The sequence below is a fragment of the Chanodichthys erythropterus genome, chromosome 8 (assembly GCF_024489055.1).
Source record: "Chanodichthys erythropterus isolate Z2021 chromosome 8, ASM2448905v1, whole genome shotgun sequence".
Lineage (NCBI taxonomy): Eukaryota > Metazoa > Chordata > Actinopteri > Cypriniformes > Xenocyprididae > Chanodichthys > Chanodichthys erythropterus.
In genome coordinates, this window is record NC_090228.1 from 33,614,113 (window position 1) to 33,635,000 (window position 20,888).

General features: G+C 38.9%; 1 protein-coding gene across 2 annotated transcripts; it reads left to right on the forward strand.

Moving 5' to 3' along the window:
- The first annotated feature begins 1,732 nt into the window (after positions 1–1,732).
- Positions 1,733–20,083, forward strand: LOC137024794 (tripartite motif-containing protein 16-like). 2 transcript variants are annotated; one of them, XM_067392676.1, is made up of 6 exons: positions 1,733–2,432; positions 13,488–13,583; positions 13,670–13,903; positions 16,072–16,231; positions 16,376–16,423; positions 16,595–20,083. In XM_067392676.1, exons 1-6 carry the CDS (start codon positions 1,863–1,865, stop codon positions 17,116–17,118), a joined length of 1,632 nt encoding a protein of 543 aa, XP_067248777.1. In that variant the 5' UTR covers positions 1,733–1,862; the 3' UTR covers positions 17,119–20,083. The 2 variants fall into 2 exon arrangements, with proteins under 2 accessions (XP_067248777.1, XP_067248778.1); XM_067392677.1 differs by having other exon boundaries at positions 13,682–13,903.
- Positions 20,084–20,888: the final 805 nt, after the last annotated feature.

Sequence of the window (20,888 nt, forward strand, 5' to 3'; positions counted from 1 at the left end):
TCCATCATATCTGGCAGTAAAACTTTCATCTCTTTATACATCATTGGAGGAAGGGGTCGAAAGCGTTCCCGGACAGGAGGGGTATCACCAGTGTATATCCTATGTTGGACAGTCTCAGTAAAGCCCAAATCATCCTCATGCTTAGCAAACACTCCACCCCACTTCCTCAAAAGGGTATCAAACGTTTGACATTGCTGGTCAGTTAAATCAGATCCAAGCATTAATGGATTCACCCAATCAGCAATTACCTCCTCTTCGGAGCTTTCAGCTTCCACCACATGGATGTCAACAATCCCATCCATACTCAGAGTCAGATCGAGGTCCCTTTGGCCATAGATATCTGCATCGGGCATCTCGTACAGTCACCCAAGCTTCTGGTACCGGCCCACAGACACTCTGTAAGGGTGCAAATTACACAACCGGACAGGGATCTTACCATCCTTAACTATAGCCACAGTCCGGGCAGCAGGCACAGCATCTGACTCCAACAGGGGTTCCACCAATCCACAATAATGGCAGTGTCACTACACTGGCATTAGTTATCTCAGTCTTTACTAATTAAAAGATAGATGAGAATGAACAACAAGATTTACTCTGCGTCACTGTCGTGTTCACTGCACCTCGAATCACTCGTGCTCTCTGCACCGTCGTGGGTGGATTTACTCTGCGTCACCGTCGTGTTCACTGCACCTTGAATCACTTGCACGTTCCTCCAACGCCAGCACCTGCGCACCACTTCCGTGGTAATAACGTTATAATAAAATTTTAATGACATAATTGTTTCTACTCATTTTTTTATGTAACATTAGGTCTAAACATTTAAATGGTGGCTGTCATTAAATGGATTTATACAATATATATTGAAGTACATGTTAAGTACAAATACAATGAATATGCAATATCTTAAAGTGCAAAATGCTCCTAGTAAAGCGAAGAGATAATTGGGTTATGTGCGCTCTGCTCAAACTGAAGCGCTATAATGATCTGTCGTGCCACAGAGCTCCTAGAAAGAGACACAGCTCGAGAAGGATCTATTGTCTCACTCCAGTCTATGGAAGTAGCTCATTTTCGATTCTTGCGAGGTTTATTGTACTTTTCACCCCAATCTCCCCCTAAGTTAGTAGGACTCGGTTGGATTTCAACCACACAATTTCCAAGACCCGCCCCATTCTAATTTTGATTGGGTAGTAATGTTAGTGTATTGCAGTTCGTAAATATGGGAAGAAGGAGGCGGGAACCGGCGAACATTCAACAAAACTTTAATTCAAAATAAATAAATACAAAACGAAAGTAAAGCCGGCAGACCCTCACGGACATCTGCCAGCCACACAAACATAATAAAACATAAAATAAAGTCCAGGCCTGGTCCTCTCTCATCCTTAACTGTCATCGCTCCTCCTTTTATGCTCCCGGAGCTCCTCCGTGAGAGACTCAAGGCTGTTGCGCCTCACAGGTGAAGATCATTAACACTCGCCTTTGTCATTCGTATAATAGGATTTGTGCATCTGCAATGAAGAATTTGAGAAGGTTTAACTGTTGTGTTTGTGGGAGAGAAAAAAAAATCTAAAAGTTTGCATATCTTAAAACATTTTTTTCTGTGACTTCAAACGTACTGAATCTTATACATGTGTGGATAATATCTACTACAAACGATAAATTCCACTGTCACAGGCACAGGCACAGTTGTTTAGCTCCAAAAATACATTCATACATTATTACCATTAAGCCTCGTCACACTGTTTTACAGAAAAAATGGTTTGCACACGGAAGCAGGAAGCAGGAAACAGTTTCAGTTCAGAGTAAGAGAAACTGAAGTGTAGTTGAGCTGTTGTGTGTTTGTGTCTCTGTATTCATGCAGTAAAATGGCAGAAGCCAGAATTTCTCAGGATCAGTTCCTGTGTCCAGTGTGTCTAGATCTCCTGAAGGATCCAGTGGCCATTCCCTGTGGACACAGTTACTGTAAGATCTGTATTACAGGCTGCTGGGATCAGGAGGATCAGATGAGAGTCTACAGCTGCCCTCAGTGCAGACAGACCTTCAGTCCAAGACCTGCTTTAGCAAAAAACACCATGCTGGCTGAAGTGGTGGAGAAACTGAAGAAGAGAAAACTTCCTGCTGACTGTTACGCTGGAGCTGGAGATGTGCAGTGTGACGTCTGTACTGGAAGAAAATACAAAGCCGTCAAGTCCTGTCTGGAGTGTCTCAACTCTTACTGTCAGAATCACCTTGAACAACATGAGAGTTTGTTAAAAAGAAAGAGACACAATCTGACTGAAGCCACTGGACGACTGCAGGAGATGATCTGCCAGAAACACAACAAGCTCCTTGAGGTTTTCTGCCGCACTGACCAGAAGTGTATATGTGTGCTGTGTATAGATGAACATAAAAACCATGACACTGTATCAGCTGCAGCACAGAGGACAGAGAAACAGGTATGAACTTATAGAGGTCCCTTTATGCTCATTTAGGTTCACACAGAATGTGCTTTTGCTGTTTTGACGCAGGTCAGTGTAATGAAAAAAACAGCAGGTCTAGAGATGCTTTTTTTCTTCTCGAGATGCTGCAAAAAAGAGTGCTACTGTTAACCTTCTGGAGTCTGAGAAAACGGAAAAAGTATCATTACACTGTATTCAACACAAACTAGGCTACAATAATATGTGAGGAACATGTATGTACATGTTTGTGTTTTTGAAGGAATAATGTTTATGCGTGGTTATTGAAAAAACTAAAAATTTAAGTCACTGAAATAAAATTTAATTCTGTGTTCACAAGACTTCACTTTTTGTCAAGAAACACAGTATGCGTGGAGGTGTGAAGCATCATGAATAATCCTGTGATTCACATTTGAGAAGACAAAAGATCCACATAATGAGCTGTAATGACTTGCATAATAATGAGCTCTTTCAGTCAGGTAGGCTGTGAAAAAACCCTCTGTGATCATGTCTCAAGCTCATCATGGTGTATATCAAACATACAGAAAAAACAGCAATACTGTGAAATATTTCAATTTAAAATAATGGTATTCTATTATATACTTTAAAATGTAATGTATTTCTGTGATGCAAAGTGTCTGAACATTCATGTTACCTCTATGGCATTTCATATAGGCTTTTAGTTTAAAAGCATGCACATTTGGAGAAATATTGATGGATTCTCATATACTTATGTCAATTTTCTATACAGAGGAGTAATATTTATTCAATATTTATTACGCTCTGTACACCTTTAGTCCACAAATACCTCCTAAAGAAGAACAGGCCATGTGACAATCCAGGAACTAACAGAGGCTTCCAGAGATCTCTAACTATGGCTATGCAAAACACTTTGAAGACAATAAATACACGATTGAGACGATATACATGTACGTACATGTATTGCCTCAGAATTTGCGTCTGAATAGCGCTGGTCCGTGGGCGTGGCCGCATTAGCGGATAATGAGCTGAATCACAGGCGTCTGACATGGCTCTTTTTTCATACAGATTACATAAACACAGAATGTTTGTTTTCGATTTTTTTCGATTTGACTTACACAATTTAAAACCTGTCATTTCAACGTTTCTTTAGACATAAGTCAAATTTTTTTGTGATTAGTATTCACTAAGTTACAGTTCCTTTTCTGAGAACTATCAGATTGGAGTTCGTTCAGAGGGAGACAACAGATCACGCGTCATGTTAATTTTCTTTATTTTGCAAAACACGCATTTTGTTTTTACTCTGAGTATACACATATAAAAGAGGATATTCTATAGTTTCAATTGATATATTACTTATGTCTCTATGGCAAAAAATTACAGAGTATTTTAAGTCTGTTTTGCTGCAATGTGAAAAAAATCCTGCGAAACGCGCCAGCGCGTTTCTGACTCCAGAGAGTTAAAGCCACCAAAAGAAGCACAGTGAATGGCCCCTTAAAGGTTCATAATTTGTTTATGAGGTTTACTAGAATACATTTTCATAATTTAATGTTCAAAAATAGTATTTTTCTTATTATTTACATTGTTGCAGCGTCTGCTTTTACCCTCTGTCTGAATACTCTGTTTTAGTTTCAGTTTCTTTAAAATTTCTGAAAATCACAGTCTTCTCTGATTGGTCAGCTGGCCCCGGTCTGTTGTGATTGGTCAACTACTTAGAGTGTGTGTCTGAAATGTAACGCACTTTACCATAAAGGGTGATGTGGAGGTGGAGGGATGCAAGAAGGGACACTGGGACAGTGTAATGACTGCTGCTTATATACACTGAATGCTCCTCCCGAACCTACGTTTGTAACTTAATTTATAACATTTGACCTGCATCGAACTGCACAATTCAGAAAGCAGTTTTTATAATAATGGTTAGAATACAACAAAAGACTGATGTTGTATACTGCTGAAGAAGTGTTAAAAAAGTACATTTTAACCAACAAATTAGTCTGTACGGAGCCCCGCACATAGTAGGCTAAAATAGTAGGCTAAATTGTGTGTGCAATTTACTATTTTGTTCCCTAGATTTATAAATCGTGCACATGTTAAGTTTTTAAGAAGGATGCGATGTCCGTTCTTGGGGCAACACATTTATTTCTGTTTAGAAACATGGCCAGTCTCTGGCCAACCAGATGGGTGAAGGGCAGAAACTGCATGTGGAGTGATTGTTTTTTTGGAATACTTACAAATCAAATCATCTATTAAATCAAAAATTTAATTTTTAAGACAATTAATCTAGACCTTTCCCCTCAAATCTCAGAGCTAATTAATATAACCTCCCCCCAAAAAACCTACTCTCCTAAATATTTAAAATAATATCCAAATCAGACAGCATATTAAGCCTACCCAATGCTAAATGGGAAGCACACATATCCATTGCTCCCAATGCTGATTTCTGGACACAAATCTGCAAAAATATCTACTTCATGACAAAAAAACGGCAAATTACAACTTATACAGTATAAAGTACTTCATAGATTTCACCTAACTGGACAGAAATTATTTAAAATGGGTTTTACTTCAGAAACATGCTCACATTGCACACAAAACACTCCAGACACCTATTTACACGCTATTTGGGATTGCACCTCAGTTAAAAAATTCTGGGAAAACGTTACTGACTCCCTATCCAACCTTATGGGATGTCACATCCCACTGTCTCCCTCCCTCTGTATATTAGGTGACATATCCATAATCAATTTGAACAGTACAAACAGTCAATTACTCCTAGTGGCTCTAACTATCGCTAAGAAAACTATCCTCATGAACTGGAAATCAAGGAACTCCATACACATTACAACTTGGAAAAATTTACTAATAGAGTACATCTCCATGGAAAACTTGTCAACCTCCACTCAAAATAATACATCAGAATTACACCCTTCTTGGTCATCTCTCTTTAACTTCCAACAGTCATGAATCCACTGACCTTCTTTGACTGAAACCATCCTCAATGATACACCATCAATATTCACACATGATTGGGGGGAGGGGGGTCAGGAAGAGGTAGCAACACTGACTAATATCAAATATAAATAAAATACTTTTATTTCTTTCTTTCTCTCTCTCTCTCTCTCTCTCTCTCTCTCTCTCTCTCTCTCTCTCTCTCTCGCTGCTTCTGGACCCTGGTTGGCTGTGGCATACCAGTCCCTGCCATGTGCGGTTCTGTGCGGTTCCATGGGCGTGGTGGCCAGGGCTTTGAACTGGGCTGGTTCCATGCTGCACGCCATGATTTTTTAATGCATTATACACTAGTTGACATAAACATGTCTATCATGAGTATAACAATGAAAGCAGCCATATTTCAATTTATCAAAACAAAAAACACAAAGACAGGGTAAGCGTGGCATGTGTGGGACAGCTGGGGATGGGGATGGATTTTGTGACCCTGGGCCCCGTAGCACCTCACCTTGATAGCCCGTTGCAACATGACGCTGGCAGGTGTCTATCCTATGCCATAGGGGGATCTTATCATTAATAGCTGTATCAATATTACCATTAGTAATATTATTACTATTATTATTATTAACATTACTATTACAACTACTACTATTATCATTATTATTAATGGCTGTATCAATATTACCATTATTATTAATAATAATATTATCATCATTGCTGTTACTAGTACTATTATTTTTATTTGTCCTCTTCCTGATCCTTTAACCTTCCCCTCATTCCGGATGAAATGAGTATATTTGTTAATATGTTTATCATTACTACTATTGCTAATACTATTATTACTATTTGTCATTTCTTATTAATTGAATTAATCATTATTATTATTGTTATTATTATTACTATTATTATTAATATTGCTATTACTGTTGCTATTGTCACTGTAACGAAGCGGGACTCATATGCAAGCTTTTAATGAATAATGTACGTGGTCAAACATGCAAGGGTCAAACAGTGGCAAACAGGTACAGCAGGGACAAGGCAGAATTGTGGTCATGGAACAGGCAGTAGAATCAGGGCAGGCAGATATCAATCACAAATCCAGGAAATAATAAACAATCCAAAGGCAGGCAACAGAGAATCGTAGACGGTGAACAGACTAGATCAAAACAGGCATACAGACAGAATGATAACGCTCAGAAATGCTACCGGAGTATACAAGACCTCGCTAAGTGTGTGAGGATGAGAATGGTTTAAATAGTCCAGATAATGAGCTGCAGCTGGGTGTGGTGATTATTGATTGGTGGAGTGAGTGCAGGTGATTGCCAGGGAGGATTGTGGGAAATGTAGTCCGGGAATGACTGGAACCGTGACAGTCACCCTCCTCATCCCCAATTCTCCAGTTTTTTGCGTAATAATATTATTATCATCATCATTATTATTGTCATTATTTTTTATTTTATTTCATTGATATTTTTCATTGATATTAGTCAGTGCCATAATAAACTGCATATGTGCGTGATGCCGTTCGCCGTGCGAAAATGACTGAAAAAAAAACAGGAATTGATAAACAGAATCGAAATGTACGCATCGTATCGAATCCCCGGTTCTTTGACATTTGGAACCGGTTATAACTGGTTCTCAATACCCAATCCTAGTTACATGTTGGCAATGTAAATATATCTAAATATAGGCTGTTACAATAATCAAGGCGACATGAAATGAATATATGCATAATTCTTTGAAAGTCTTTAGAAGACAAGAAAGGTTTCACCTTGGTGAGTTGTCTCAATTGGAAAAACATGATTTAACTACTAAATTAATCTGTTTATCCAATTTAGAATCACGATCCATAACAACACCCAAATTTTTTACATAGGGCTTCACATATGGATTCAGCTCGAGGTTTAGGTCTACTGTCTCACAGGTTCCCCCTGGCGTAAACAACACCACTTCTGTTTTCTTTTCATTAAAATTAAGGAAATTTAGTGCCATCCAAGTCCTAATTTCTTCAAAACAATGCAAAAGAGGCGCTAAAGAGCAGGTATCTTTTCATTTCAAGGGCAGATCAATTTGCAGGTCATTTGCATAACAATGAAAAGAAATACCAAATTTCCTAAAAATATGACCCAATGGAAGTATATACAGGGAGAACAGAATAGGCCCCAAAATGGAGCCCAGGGGGACACCACAAGTGAGTGCAGCAGTTAAGGAGACGTAGTCTCCAAGATGAAAGTTCTTTCAGCCAAATAGGATTTAAACCATTCCAATGCATAACCCTTAATACCAACACATTGTTCTAGCCTTGAAATCAAGATATTATGGTCAACTGTATCAAATGCAGCCAAAAGATCCAGTAAAATTAAGATAGCGCAGTCACCAGAGTCGGTGACAAGTAGCAAGTCATTAAAAACCTTCAACAGTGCAGTTTCTGTACTGTGAAGTGCTTTAAAACCAGACTGAAACACTTCATGAATACCATGTAAATCTAAAAATGAATTCAATTGTCCAAATACAACCTTTTCCAATAGTTTGGATAGAAATAGGAGTTTTGAGATATTCGCTCTAACAGCTTCAATCTTGTCAATGAAAAGGTCTAAAAAGTTCTCATCCATCTCGGCTGAAGGCTCTAGGCAGGTTGCTTGGGGAGTGTTTAAAACCGAGTTAATAGTACTAAATAGCACAGCTGGCTTGTGGGAGTTATTACAGATGACACTAGAAAGATACTTTGATTTCTCAGATTTAACAGTTTTTTGATATTTAAGCAGATTCTCCTTCAAAATATCAAAGGAAATCTGCAATTTATCCTTCTTTCAGTTCCGCTCTTCTACACTCAAGCCTTACAGATCGAGTAGTAGCGTTCAGCCAAGGTTGAGTTCTTGGTTTTACCCGAACCATCTTAAAAGGAGCCACAGTATCCAAGATATTAAGACAAGTTGAAGAAAACAATGAAGTCAGATCATCAGTGTTAAGGCCGTATGAAGACCTTGAATAGTCATCGTCAATAGCATTAAAAGCCTCAGAGAATGATTGAACGGTTGAAGAATTAATTGTTCTACGGCGACAGGTTGGAGCAGTCACTTTAGGATCACATGTAATACATATCTCAAAGAAAACAGGTAAATGATCAGAGAAAACAGCATCACCGACTTCAATATTACCAATTGGCAAGCCATATGATAAAACCAAGTCTAAGATATGACCACAAACATGTGTGGGACTAGCCACAAGCTGAGTTAAGTTAAAAGACTCCACCAGATTAAGAAAGGCTTTAGCCAAGGGTTTGACAGGACAACACACATGGATGTTAAAATCCCCAACAATTAAGACCCAAACATATTTTGGCATAATATCAGCCAAAAAATCTGAAAACTCCTCAATAAAGTCTTTGTTATATTTGGGTGGGCGATAGACAACAGCGCACAACACCGGACAACTCAAGCTTAATTCAAAAATACTGAGTTCGAAGCTGGAATAGGAAGCTGACAGACGACAGTTTAAGTGTTCTTTAAAAATAGCTGCTACTCCACCTCCTCAACTAGTAAGCCGTGGAGAATTAAAATAAGTACAGTTCAGAGGTACAACTTCTAAAAATACACACCGATCCACGGTGTGGATCACATTACACGTCGGAGCACACACCGGCAACATTCCACGCCAAGCTCGGATAAAATCCAGTGGGGATCAGCCCCTGGAAACAAGGCCATCAAGGTCCTAGCTCTCACCAGTAGACCACCGCGTTTACCGTGGCGTCTATGTCGCTTCTTCCTCCCGGGAGAGCATAGGGTCCGACAAAGATAGTCAGGTTATCCACACAAGAGCGGAGGAGGGGGCGAGTTGTTTTTTTCCACCCTGGTTAACATTATAGATCGATGTATTTTCAACAGCCGATCTAATGTTAAGTAGTGTTTGGCGATCATACACCAATAGAGAGTCTGCAGTATTTAAAACAGTCAATAAAAACACGATGAACATCCATACAACCAGGAGCAGTGGATGGCCGGCCATATACATTGGCGCCATCTTGAACTGTCCATCTTGAAAAGTGCTTCAGAGCAGCTCGCAATCATTTGTCAACCAATTGCTTATGAATTAATGCTGATCAATTATGACAAAGTTTACTTTATATTATTTATATTATGTGTTGTAAACGGTTGTAACAACGTCATTTTTTTATCTTCCTCATCTGAACTTGAATGAGCAGCAAAAGTAAACCACAGACATTTCGAAATAAGAGTCCCACTGTATTTTGACCTGTTCATTAATCGAAGTCAAGTAGTATGTATATTAATTTCCCCTGTTTGTTATTTGGTTACACAATTTTTATTATATTTATACATTTATTTCCATATATTTATATTTATTTTCATTTGATTCAAAAGTAAACTGTTGTAGCTTCAGAAAGGAAAGACTAAGAACATTATTTGACATTATTCAATATAAAGATTTTACTAGTGTCAGGGTTATTATAGTTAACTAAAAAAAATTAAAAAACATTTTTTCATTAATTGAAATAAATGTTAATACTGAAAAAAATTCATACAAACTAAACAGACATGTTTAAAAAAAATAAAATACAACTAAAAACAAAAGAAATTATTAAAACTTAATGAAAAATGAAAGCAGGAAATATAAAAATCTAATCATGAAAATAGTGACATTCATTTCCCAGAAAAATCACAAGATGAAAATGCTGAAACTGTAAAGGGGAGATATATAAACATATATAATTTTTCCCCTTATAGGAGCCAATGGCTCCTTAATGATTTTTTTTCTGATGAGGTTGTAAGCACTCCGCAGGTCCAGCTTCATGAAGACTTGAGCTCCCCGCAACTACTCCAAGGAAGATAAGACCAGAGGAAGTGCACAATGTAACTTGACAATTTGGCTGTTCAAGGTGCGATAGTCGATGCACGGCCTCAAGCCTCTGTCCGTCTTGCCAACAAAAAAGAAGCTGGAAGTGACAGGGGAAGTAGATGGATAAATGAACTTCTGCTTGAGTGCCTCCGCGATGTATTCCTCTATGGTCTTCTGCTCGGGGATGGACAAAGGGTAGATTTTACCCTTGGGTAAGTTAGCCCCAGGCAGCAGTCGATGGCGAAGTCCCATGGCCAATGAGGTGGTAGTTCATTGCCAACTGCTTACTGAACACCTCTTGGAACGGCTGATATTCGTGAGGGATCTCAGTCTTGGTGGTGGATTCTGGACTCTCAATTGTGGCGGAGTTAAGCATGATATCCGTAGAAGTTGAAGATGAAGATTTCAGCAAAGATTCTGAAGGTTTCTGTTTCTTGAGAGAAGAGAGACAGTTCTCGTGACAATATTCACTCCACTGAATTATTTCTCCAGTATTCCAATTCACGAGAGGAGAATGTTGGTTCATCCACAGGCATCCCAAGATGATGTCAAAAGTGGAACCCTCCAGCACCACAGAGGAGATCTGCTCCTGATGAAGGCAGCCGATGCGGAGCGTCACAGTGGGTGTGCAATGCCTCAAGCTACCTTGGCCCAGCGGTGTACCCAGGATGGTATGGATATCCAGTCCTTGTGAAAAGTTCTTACGTTGGAGATGAAGTTGGAGGAGAAGTTAGAGTGAGACAAAATTTCCCGCAGATCCAGTATCGTTTAAGGCAGGTGCTGAAACAGAGTGTTCGGATGTAGTCAATGATACAGTAGTACGGTTTAATGCTTCAGTCATAGGTGGTAGCTGGATGGTACTCACCACTGGATGTAGAGGATTGATAGGGCATTGATGTATGCGATATCTGTCAGAACCACAGTAGAGGCACAGATGGTTCTGTATATGCCACTGACGCCCCGCATGAGACAGATGGTAAAATTCCACTTGCATAGGTTCTGGTGCTGGAGGTGCGACAGATGTTGTGGCGGGAGGAGATTGAACAATGAGTGCAATGGATGATTGTGAATGAGTGGGTGGAGCTGAAGGGTCTGGTGTGGCAGATGGTGAAGCCTCTGTAACACTTGGAGTGGTTTGTGGCTCTAATTTATGCATTTCAATGGCAACACTATTAACACTGAAATTAATATGCAGCAGTCAGGTGGTACAGGTCAGTGCTCTTTAAGTTGTTTATGTTCTTTAATATTGTAATGTCACATGCTTTGAGTCATGAAGTAGTGCCATCTCTTGTGATGCTTTTGTTTGGTCTGATTTTGTAGATGATCTGAAGGGAGGGTGGGATCTTATGCTTTCAAAGCTAGTTTGCTATTGCTTGCTGCTGTGAAAATTACCTAACCTACCTTTAAAGGTAGCATAAAAGTAATTCATACAACTCTTATGGGGGGTCTAAATGTGCATACTATTGTGACATTAGTAACATTCAATACTATTTAGGGCAGAGAGGGTGGATAGTATGCACATTGGGATGCAGCAAAAGTCAAAATCAAATATGGAGGGATGTCACATGTCACATGCATGAGTCGGTGAGGTTTGATGTTATTGATGTATCACCATATTTGATTTGGGCTTTAAAAACAGAGACATTCTCCAGGATATGTTCTTTTGTGTTATGAAAGACAAAAACAAGTTTGGAAATAAATGTTTGTTTATCTTCTGGGACTTATGAATGAACCTATAACCTTACCGTGCAAGATCTTTAACACTCAGGGGTCGGTGGTCACGTCGGCGATACCACCTTGGTTTTTTTCTTACAAGTGTGAAAGAAAATCAAAATACTCTGTCAATTTTGGACATACAAATAAGTTTGTGAAATGTCTTGTTTTATTTGTGTACAATCACAGTAAAAACAAAATGTTGTGCTTTTTGCAAAATAAAGAAAACTAAAATTATGTGCGATCTGTCATCTCTGTCTGAATGAAGTCCATTCTGATTCTTAAATGAACTGTGACTTAGAGAATACGTATCACACAAACATACATACATACAATTAGACATATGTCTAAAGAAACATTGAAACGTCAGGTTTTAAATAATATAAGTAAAATCGAAAACAAATATTCTCTTTTTATGTAATTTGTTTGAAAAGAGAGAGATGTCAGTAGTTCACGAATCACCTCATTATCTGCTAATGCGGTCACGCCGATAGACAGCGTGCACTATTCAAACCCAAATTCTGAGGCGACCCATGCAAACAGAGTCAATGCCCGCGTCAACTCCAAAAATATTAATTTATTCTTAATTTCTTTATTCTAATCATGATATAGACTAGTGTCTGTGAATATTAAACCTCAAAAAAATGAATGGCGCAGTCACATGGTTACTACACATAAGGCTAGTAAACATGACTTATTGGCTTTTCCCAAAAAGATTGCGATAAGTTACTGAGAAGAGTGAAATCGACTGAATAAATACTGAAATAAACTGTGTTAGCAACGTATTAAACTGCACATTAACATTAATAGACTCTCTAATATAACAAATATGATACATAAATGTCATAGAGGTTAAGACAAGATTTCTTTGTCCTGTTTTGGACATCCATAGAAACACCAAACACAGTTGAAGACCAGGTAAGTGATGTTCACTTATATCTTTGAGCAGGATTTTTTTCTGGGTAAATCTGTGAACTCAAAAAGTGCCTTTGACTCTCATTTATATTGTTAACTATATTCTAAATAAACTACAAAATAAACTACGTTGTCCTCAGTTTCTTTAGTTTTCTCTCACATAGCCTACCTTACTGAAAGGCTTGTTATGCAGCTTATTATGCGGGTCATTGTCTTCTCAGGAGTGAATGAATATAGTGTTTTATTTTAATGAGTAGACAGGATGATTTTCACATCATTTTGAAGCAAAAAATCTAGGCTTCTACATTCAGTACCCAGAAGTCTTGTAGACACATAGTGTCTTTTTTTTTTCAATAACCAAACATAAATGTTATTCTCTCAGATATACAAACATTTACATATAAGTTGCTCACATATTATGGTAGCCTTATTCGTGCTGATTAACAGTGTAATGACACTTTTTACATTCATTTGTTTATAAGCAACTGAAAAAAGCACAAATGTCAAGGCATGTCAAAACTTCCCCAGGGCCCCAAAATACCCTCAGACCCCAGAGGATTAACCCCTCAGTCTCACCACTTCACTGATACTGGATTCATATATGTTTACTTGATGATTTGTGTTTCTTGTTATTGGTTTGTCCTTTAGCACCAGCTGAAGAAGATGCAGAGGTCATTCCAACAGAGGATTGAGCAGAGAGAGAAAGGTCTTCAGCAGCTGAGAGAGGCTGTGGAGTCTCATAAGGTGAGTCTGGAGAAGAAGAGAAGTTTGAGAAGTCTCAGTCAGGACTCACTGAAGCCACTGTGTGATTGTGATGTGTGTCCTAACAGCGCTCTGCACAGACAGCAGTGAAGGACAGTGAGAGGATCTTCACTGAGCTCATCCGCTCCATTGAGAGAAGCCGCTCTAAGGCCACACAGAGGATCAGAGATCAGGAAAAGACTGCAGTGAGTCGAGCTGAAGGACGACAGAAGCGACTGGAGCAGGAGATCAATGATCTGAGGAGGAGAAACGCTGAGCTGGAGCAGCTTTCACACACACAGGATCACATCCATTTCCTGCAGGTAACAGAGATCTAGAAGAACAGGATCATAGTGGACTTGAGCAAGAGACTCACAGAGAAACATTTCATGAGAGCAGAATGAGCTGTTGACTGAAGTGTTGATCTGTGTGTTCGGTTATTATATAATCATCAGTCAGACTCTCATCTGATCATCTTCTTTTGAAAGAGACTCACTTACAAATGCAGTTCAACTCTGGAAATCTCTTAGGAAACATTTTTCTGAAAGATATATTGAGCTTCCAGACAATAACAGCTCAAAACTTCACTAATATTTATTTATTTATTTTATTTTTTACAACAATGTGAAATCCATGAACTTGATGGTATGAGTTTCACCCAGCTAGATTTACCATCATCTCTTCACATATTATTTATCATCTTATTATTATCATCTATTATTAATCACTTATCATCTCTCTACTTATTATTTTTTACAGTCTTTGACTTATACTACAAATTTTGAGTAATGCTTACAAAAATTAGATAATCTTCAAACCTGCTAAAGTATTTTATAATAATTTTCATTAACACATTAATGAATTTGACAGTGAAGTCCTCAAACAGGAAGTGAGGTTGTATATTAGCAATGCTTCAGTGTATTTAAACCACAAAACCTGACCTTGGGATTGTGTCCGAAGTGTCCTTGTGAATTTCAGAGCCACTAACTGCTCAATATTTATAAATAAAGGTCAATCTACTCTTTGCCTTTTGTTACATCCTCTGGTGTGATTAAGGGGAATGGGGAATAACATTAACTGTTGAGGTTTGACTTCGGTCCGATACCAATGCAAGAAAATGAAACCAATTCGCTAAAAGGCAATCAACAAGTTTTTATTTACAATAATATAGTGGCAAACTCAAACACCAAGACAACTTGCAGTAATATTTACATAAAAGAAAAGAAAAAAAAAACAACAGGCAAGGGAAAAGATGAAGGTAATTGGGTGGCAATCAAATAAAAGAAATGATCAAAACATAACACTCTATCTAAGAAAACAATAATAAACTGACAAAAAAGGAAAGGAAAGAAAAATCTTCAGTATCCAAAGATACCCTAATATAAACTATTCACACCACCACAAAACGGCACCAGCCGTAACACCTTTGATTTTCCTGATTAAATCCACTCAACCCTGCCATGTGATGCCATTGATGCACATGATCTGTTACAATTATGTTATTGGCAGATGTTTGTTCATCAAGTGTTTTCCTAGAAACTTTACATATAGTGTGTAATGGCCACCTGATGTTAAATACTGTTTATGACATTAATGTTAACATGCCTTTAAGATGACTTCTTCTATGGCGTACAATGTATAAAATAATGTTTGCATAAAATAATGCACACATAATGTACGGGACATTATTTTATGCATGCTGTTCTTACGCACAGATAGAGAGAGTGCTTGACTGATGAGAGAGTTGGCCACTCTACCACTACCATTGCTGTTACAGTGTACTATAGTTTCTTTTCCACTTTGATTTGTAGCGTTTATCAGAGTGCTTTCTTTACCTGTTTTATACTCGCTCTATTACATGCATGTGAAGAGTGTGCTTATTGTGCAAACCATCTATAAAGATTTGTGGGACTACCAGTTCGTTTGCCTCTGGTTTTCCTTCTCGTCTCCTGTTTTCCATTTTCATCTGGGCAGACTTCAAGCCCTCTGACAGTCCTCGAGTCCACACCTACAAATAATCAGATAGAGTAAAAGAATGCGAACTTGGCTTGCTGTCCGAGGAACAGGCTCCAAGCTCGTTATTTGGCCCAAACCCAGAGTACCCCACCTGTATCTTTGATTAGGATAGTCACCAGGTGAGTGTGAGGAGATATGGTGGTGGAGGCATGCTGAAAAAACTGCTGAGGTACATTGGTGAGTCAACTACATATTTATAGGCCTCCTCTCATGATGATTGGGTAGATCATTTGAATGTTGCTCCTCCCAAACTTTTTAAATAAAACATCATACGTTACAAGTGTAAGTGTCAAACGCTGGAATTTATAGCTCTAACATTATGTAATAAATATATAAGGAGAATGAATCTGATGCTGTGAAAGTGCTGGATTGAGGAGAGTTACTAAAGATCAACAAGAGCTGCTCAAATCTGTCAGTAGTGCAGGTTATTGGCTGAAGTGTGGAGGTGATGAGCTTTGATTTCTGCTTTCTGTAGAGTTTCCAGTCTCTCTCAGCTCCTCCTGACTCTACAGACGTAAATGACAATCCCATCAGTTCTCTTTCCTCTTTTGATGTTGTAAGAGAATCTGTCCGTCAGCTGAGATACAAACTGGAGGATTTCTGCAAAGAGGAGCTCAAGAAGATCTCTGACAGAGGTAAAGTCCTGGAGATTCATCTGCTCTCAGAAATGATCCTCATAACATGTAGAAGATCATATTAGAAATCTCTTAGGACTGGATGCAGGGATCATTTTCTCTTGACATGATAATCACTCTCTTCATGTCTGTTGATTTCCACAGTCACTTTCACTAACATTGCTACCAGGACCAGGAACAACTTCCTACAATGTAAGTCACTAAAAAAACAAGCAGAGAAACTCACTGAGTGTGTTCATGTTCTTCCTGTAGAAGGAGAAAGAAAACATGACAGAAGAGTTTTATAGTTGATCAGCTAGAGTTCAGCTACTTTAAAAGATCAGATTCATAATTCCTGATTCTGATGTGTTTTATCTCCATCAGATTCCCATCAGTTCACTCTGGATCTGAACACAGTGAATAAACACCTCCGTCTGTCTGAGAGGAACAGAGAGATTACCAACTCTGGCACAGTCCAGCCGTATCCTGATCATCCAGACAGATTTGATGTGTGTCAGGTGTTGAGTAGAGAGAGTGTGTGTGCTCGACGCTGTTACTGGGAGATTGAGTGGAGTGTTGGTGTGTTTATATCAGTGTCATATAAGAGCATCAGAAGGAAGGGACAGGGTAATGAGTGTTGGTTTGGTTATAATGATCAGTCCTGGAGTTTGAGGTGCTCTCATTCATACAGTTTCTCATTCATACACAATAACATACAGACTAAAATCCCTGTAAAGTTCATCAGCAGTAGAATAGGAGTGTATGTGGATCACAGTGCAGGAACTCTGTCCTTCTACAGCATCTCTGGAGACACAATGAGCCTCATCCACACAGTCCAGACCACATTCACTCAACCGCTCTATCCTGGGTTTAATGTTGGTTTTACTGGATCATCAGTGAAACTGTGATTATCAATCAGAATAGACTGTAGAGAGATTCTACACATAATGCTTTGAGCTCATGATAAATCAGTAACAGTGAGATGTCACAGAGTCTCTTATTTTCCCTTCATTACATTAAAGGTGCCCTAGAACCCTTTTTCACAAGATGTAATATAAGTCTAAGGTGTCCCCTGAATGTGTCTGTGAAGTTTCAGCTCAAAATACCTCATAGATTTTTATTATTCAATTTTTGATCTGTCTATTTTGGGGCATAATTAAATATGCGCTGATTCAGCGTGCGTCCCCTTTAAATGCTTGCGCTCCCCGCCCCCAAGCTCGCAACTCTATAATACATTGCATAAACAAAGTCTCAGTGAGATCAGTGTGTGTTTGTGAGTCATGATGAGTTATGGTGTGTATCTGTGCTTTTATCAAACTCTGTTTTTGTGTTCAAAATCAGTCATTCAGTCCTTATTGTATTGTCACATAAGTCATTTTTATTATTAATCAAATTCACTATCAAAATTACCTTTCTTTTGAAATGATCACATAGGATTCATTAATAAATGTAAAATATATAAAACCAGATCATCAGCTCATACTGTAAACTCTTGATCAGTGAAAGTATGAGCACAATTATTGGAATCTAATCCAGTTTACTTTAAATAAACAGAACTGAATTTACACACCTGATGCTCTGACAACTCAGAGAAACAACAAATTCCATGGCATCCACAGCTACCTTCAGTACAGCACATCTAGATTTTGGCGCTTTGTCACATCAAAACAAGTGTTCAAAATGTAGGCGTGTATATTGACAGCTCTCTAAAGCTGAACGAACATATAAATTCTGTCGTAAAGGCAAGTCTCTTTCACTTATGCAATCTAGCTAAGATGAAATCATGTTATTGATGTTTAAAGGCTTTGAAATTGCAATCCATGCTTTGATACCATCAATACTTTACTACTGCAATGCGTTATATAGGAGAATTAGTCAGTCAATTATTTCTCATTTGCAAAAACTTCAAAATAGAGTCGATAGACTCTTATATGGGTATTAAAAAATGTGATCATCTGAGTCAAAAGGGAGATTTCACTTTTGCTGCAGCACCGCTAAACTTTGTAACAGTTTGCCTAAACATACTAGAGATGCTGCTACTATACAGGATTTTAAAGAACAACTCAAAAAAAAAATCTGATTTCAATAGCTTTTAATCAGTGATGATTTTATTATGTGTTGCCTGTATGATGCTTGTTTTCCTGTGATATTGTAAAACACATTAGTCATCTTGTGTTGTTTTAATTGTGCTATATTAATAAAGTTGCCATTGCCATTAAAAAAACAAAAACAAGGATTGAGTTAAATCATCATCAGTTAAATCCAAATAACTCAGAAATTTGTTAGATATGAAAGAAGGAAAACTGTGAGCTGAACTCTGAAATCAGTCCAGATGAATCTCATCATTACTGTAAATGACAGAATTGTTGGAGTTTCTTTGTTCAGTGGTTCATGCTAGTTGTCCTGATCTAGAAAGTATCCTGAAATGATAAAACCATGTTTTTCTACACGAACTGTGGTAATACCATGCTCTGAATTCATCATGTAGTGTTGTGGTGAATAATGTCAGTGTTTTCTTTCTATATCTGTCATGTGATCATCCCGCTGCTGCTCTCAGTGCTGTAATAATTCAAATAATTCAATATTTTAATTTACACTATATTGCTAAAAGTTTTGGGATGCCTGCCTTTACGTGCACATGAATTTTAATGACATCCAACTCTTAATCTGTAGGGTTTAATATGGAGTTGGCCCACCCTTTGCAGCTATAACAGCTCCAACTCTTCTGGGAAGGCTTTCCACAAGGTTTTGGAGTGTGTTTTTCAGGGGTTAAATGATAATTACAGAATATTATCATATTTCCATAAGAGTGCTAATTTTGTTCATTAAATAAATGTCAGTCATGTTTAAAGATGAAGTTTTTATCATGGTAAAACCTCCAAAAATTTGGTAACTCTGCAAAACCCTGAATGTACTCAATGAACTGAATGCCTCCAGACAACCCATTCAGTTCTGGATGCTGGAAATGTTGTTTGTTGCAAGCACTGTGCCCGTTCAAGACCCTGTGCAAATAACCACATTGATAGTGGACAAAATAAAAAACAAACATACTAAAAAAGAGAGCATTTTTCCTCATAAACTTACACTTAATTGCTCAAACCAATTCAACCCCTTGGCACATGGGCCGAGGCCTGGCAGGCCATCCCCCGGAGTGTCAAAATGGGTTTTGGGTGTAGCTTCTTGAGACTCCAGAGACACCAGCAATTTCTAATACCTGTTTGCAGCTCAACACTGGCTTTTTTATAGCTGCCCTTTTAATGCAATTAAGTTTTTTGACAGGAACTTTGATTAATAAGCCTTTATCTGACCGAGTTCTGCTGTGCTCTAAATCACTCATAAATCTTATGATAATTTGATAATCTCCATTCAGTTTTACACAATATTAGTTGTTTTCATGCCTTTTGCACAACATTGCACCATTTCATGCTTTGCATCTTCAGAAAGATCTTTCTTTCTCCCCATATTGCATGAGAACTGTGACTAATACTTAATAATGTGGAACAATCTCTAAGTAGGGTTTCCATAGACCTGGCAAATTATTTTGTCTGAGATTTATACCAGTTCCCTTTCAGTCGGTCACGTTCGACGTACATCAGTAGTGACTGACAAATTGGGATATCGCTAAAGAGCCCTATCAGCTTCGAGTGAACTAAAACAGGCCAATGGAATTGCCGTGCAATATTTACATAATGCGCACCACCTCCGTCAGGTGTATAAAAATAGGAAGCGAATGCAATCACACTCTGTCTTTCGCTTCGGAGCCAACCGGTTGGTCTCTCCAGCTTTTCAAGACTTTGAGTGTTTTCTAAACGAGCCTTTGAAGAGGATCAGCACTTTCTGTTGGTGTTACGGCACAGCAGCGTGATCGCGAGCTTCAACGAGGAGCCTGAGCTTTGAGCTGTCAACTTCTGTTTTAACAGCAAACTTGTCCCATTTAAAGCGCGATTGTCTGTTGCCATTTGGGCTGGTTCGTACGTTGTGTTTGGGGAGTGGTGTACCCGAACACATCGTCACACTCCCTGTGTACTTCAGCACAAGAGAGCTGTTCTTTCCCCTTCTAAAAGAGCTTCACAGACAAACCCTGTGTCTTTTTCAAGATGTCATTTCATCTGTGCGTTACTGGGTGCGGTCGTTTCCTGGTCCCTGCTGATGGGCACAATCGCTGCATCACATGTTTGGGCGTTCAGCACGCTGAAGCAGCGTTTGTGGATAGTAAATGTACTCACTGCGGGAACATGACTATCGCAGTGCTGAGATCGAGACTCTCATTCCTTGGTTCTCAGGGAGCGGGGGTCCCCTCCCCAAAGACCCCTTCGACCATTTTTTCCGGCTCCGGTCAGAACGGCGGTTCGGCAGCGTATAGGCAGGGTGATCTGAGGATCACGGTCAGGGCTTCCCCGCCGAGCGCCACTCTGCGGGCCCCTGCCCCCTTGCCAGCACTGCAACCCGTCGTGCTGCCATCGGTTTCCACTGGGCCCTCTATGGACTGTCCAGCCGTTTCTTTTGGTGCACCTGCTGAGGATCAGATGTTGATCTCAGCATTGGAAGGTGAGCAAGAGTCCTTGGGACTGCGTGGATAGTGCTCCCCAGCCCGTCCCGCTGGCTCATTCATACTATCAGACTCGGCTATGCGATTAAGTTCGCCCGGCGTCTCCCGGTTTTCAGGAGTGTCCACTAC

Coding starts and splice junctions, on each gene's coding strand:
- LOC137024794 (XM_067392676.1), top strand. CDS start 1,863: ATGGCAGAAGCCAGAATTTCTCAGGATCAGTTCCTGTGTCCAGTGTGT. Junction 13,904..16,071: donor ATCACATCCATTTCCTGCAG/GTAACAGAGATC, acceptor TGCTTTCTGTAG/AGTTTCCAGTCTCTCTCAGC. Junction 16,424..16,594: donor CAGGAACAACTTCCTACAAT/GTAAGTCACTAA, acceptor TATCTCCATCAG/ATTCCCATCAGTTCACTCTG.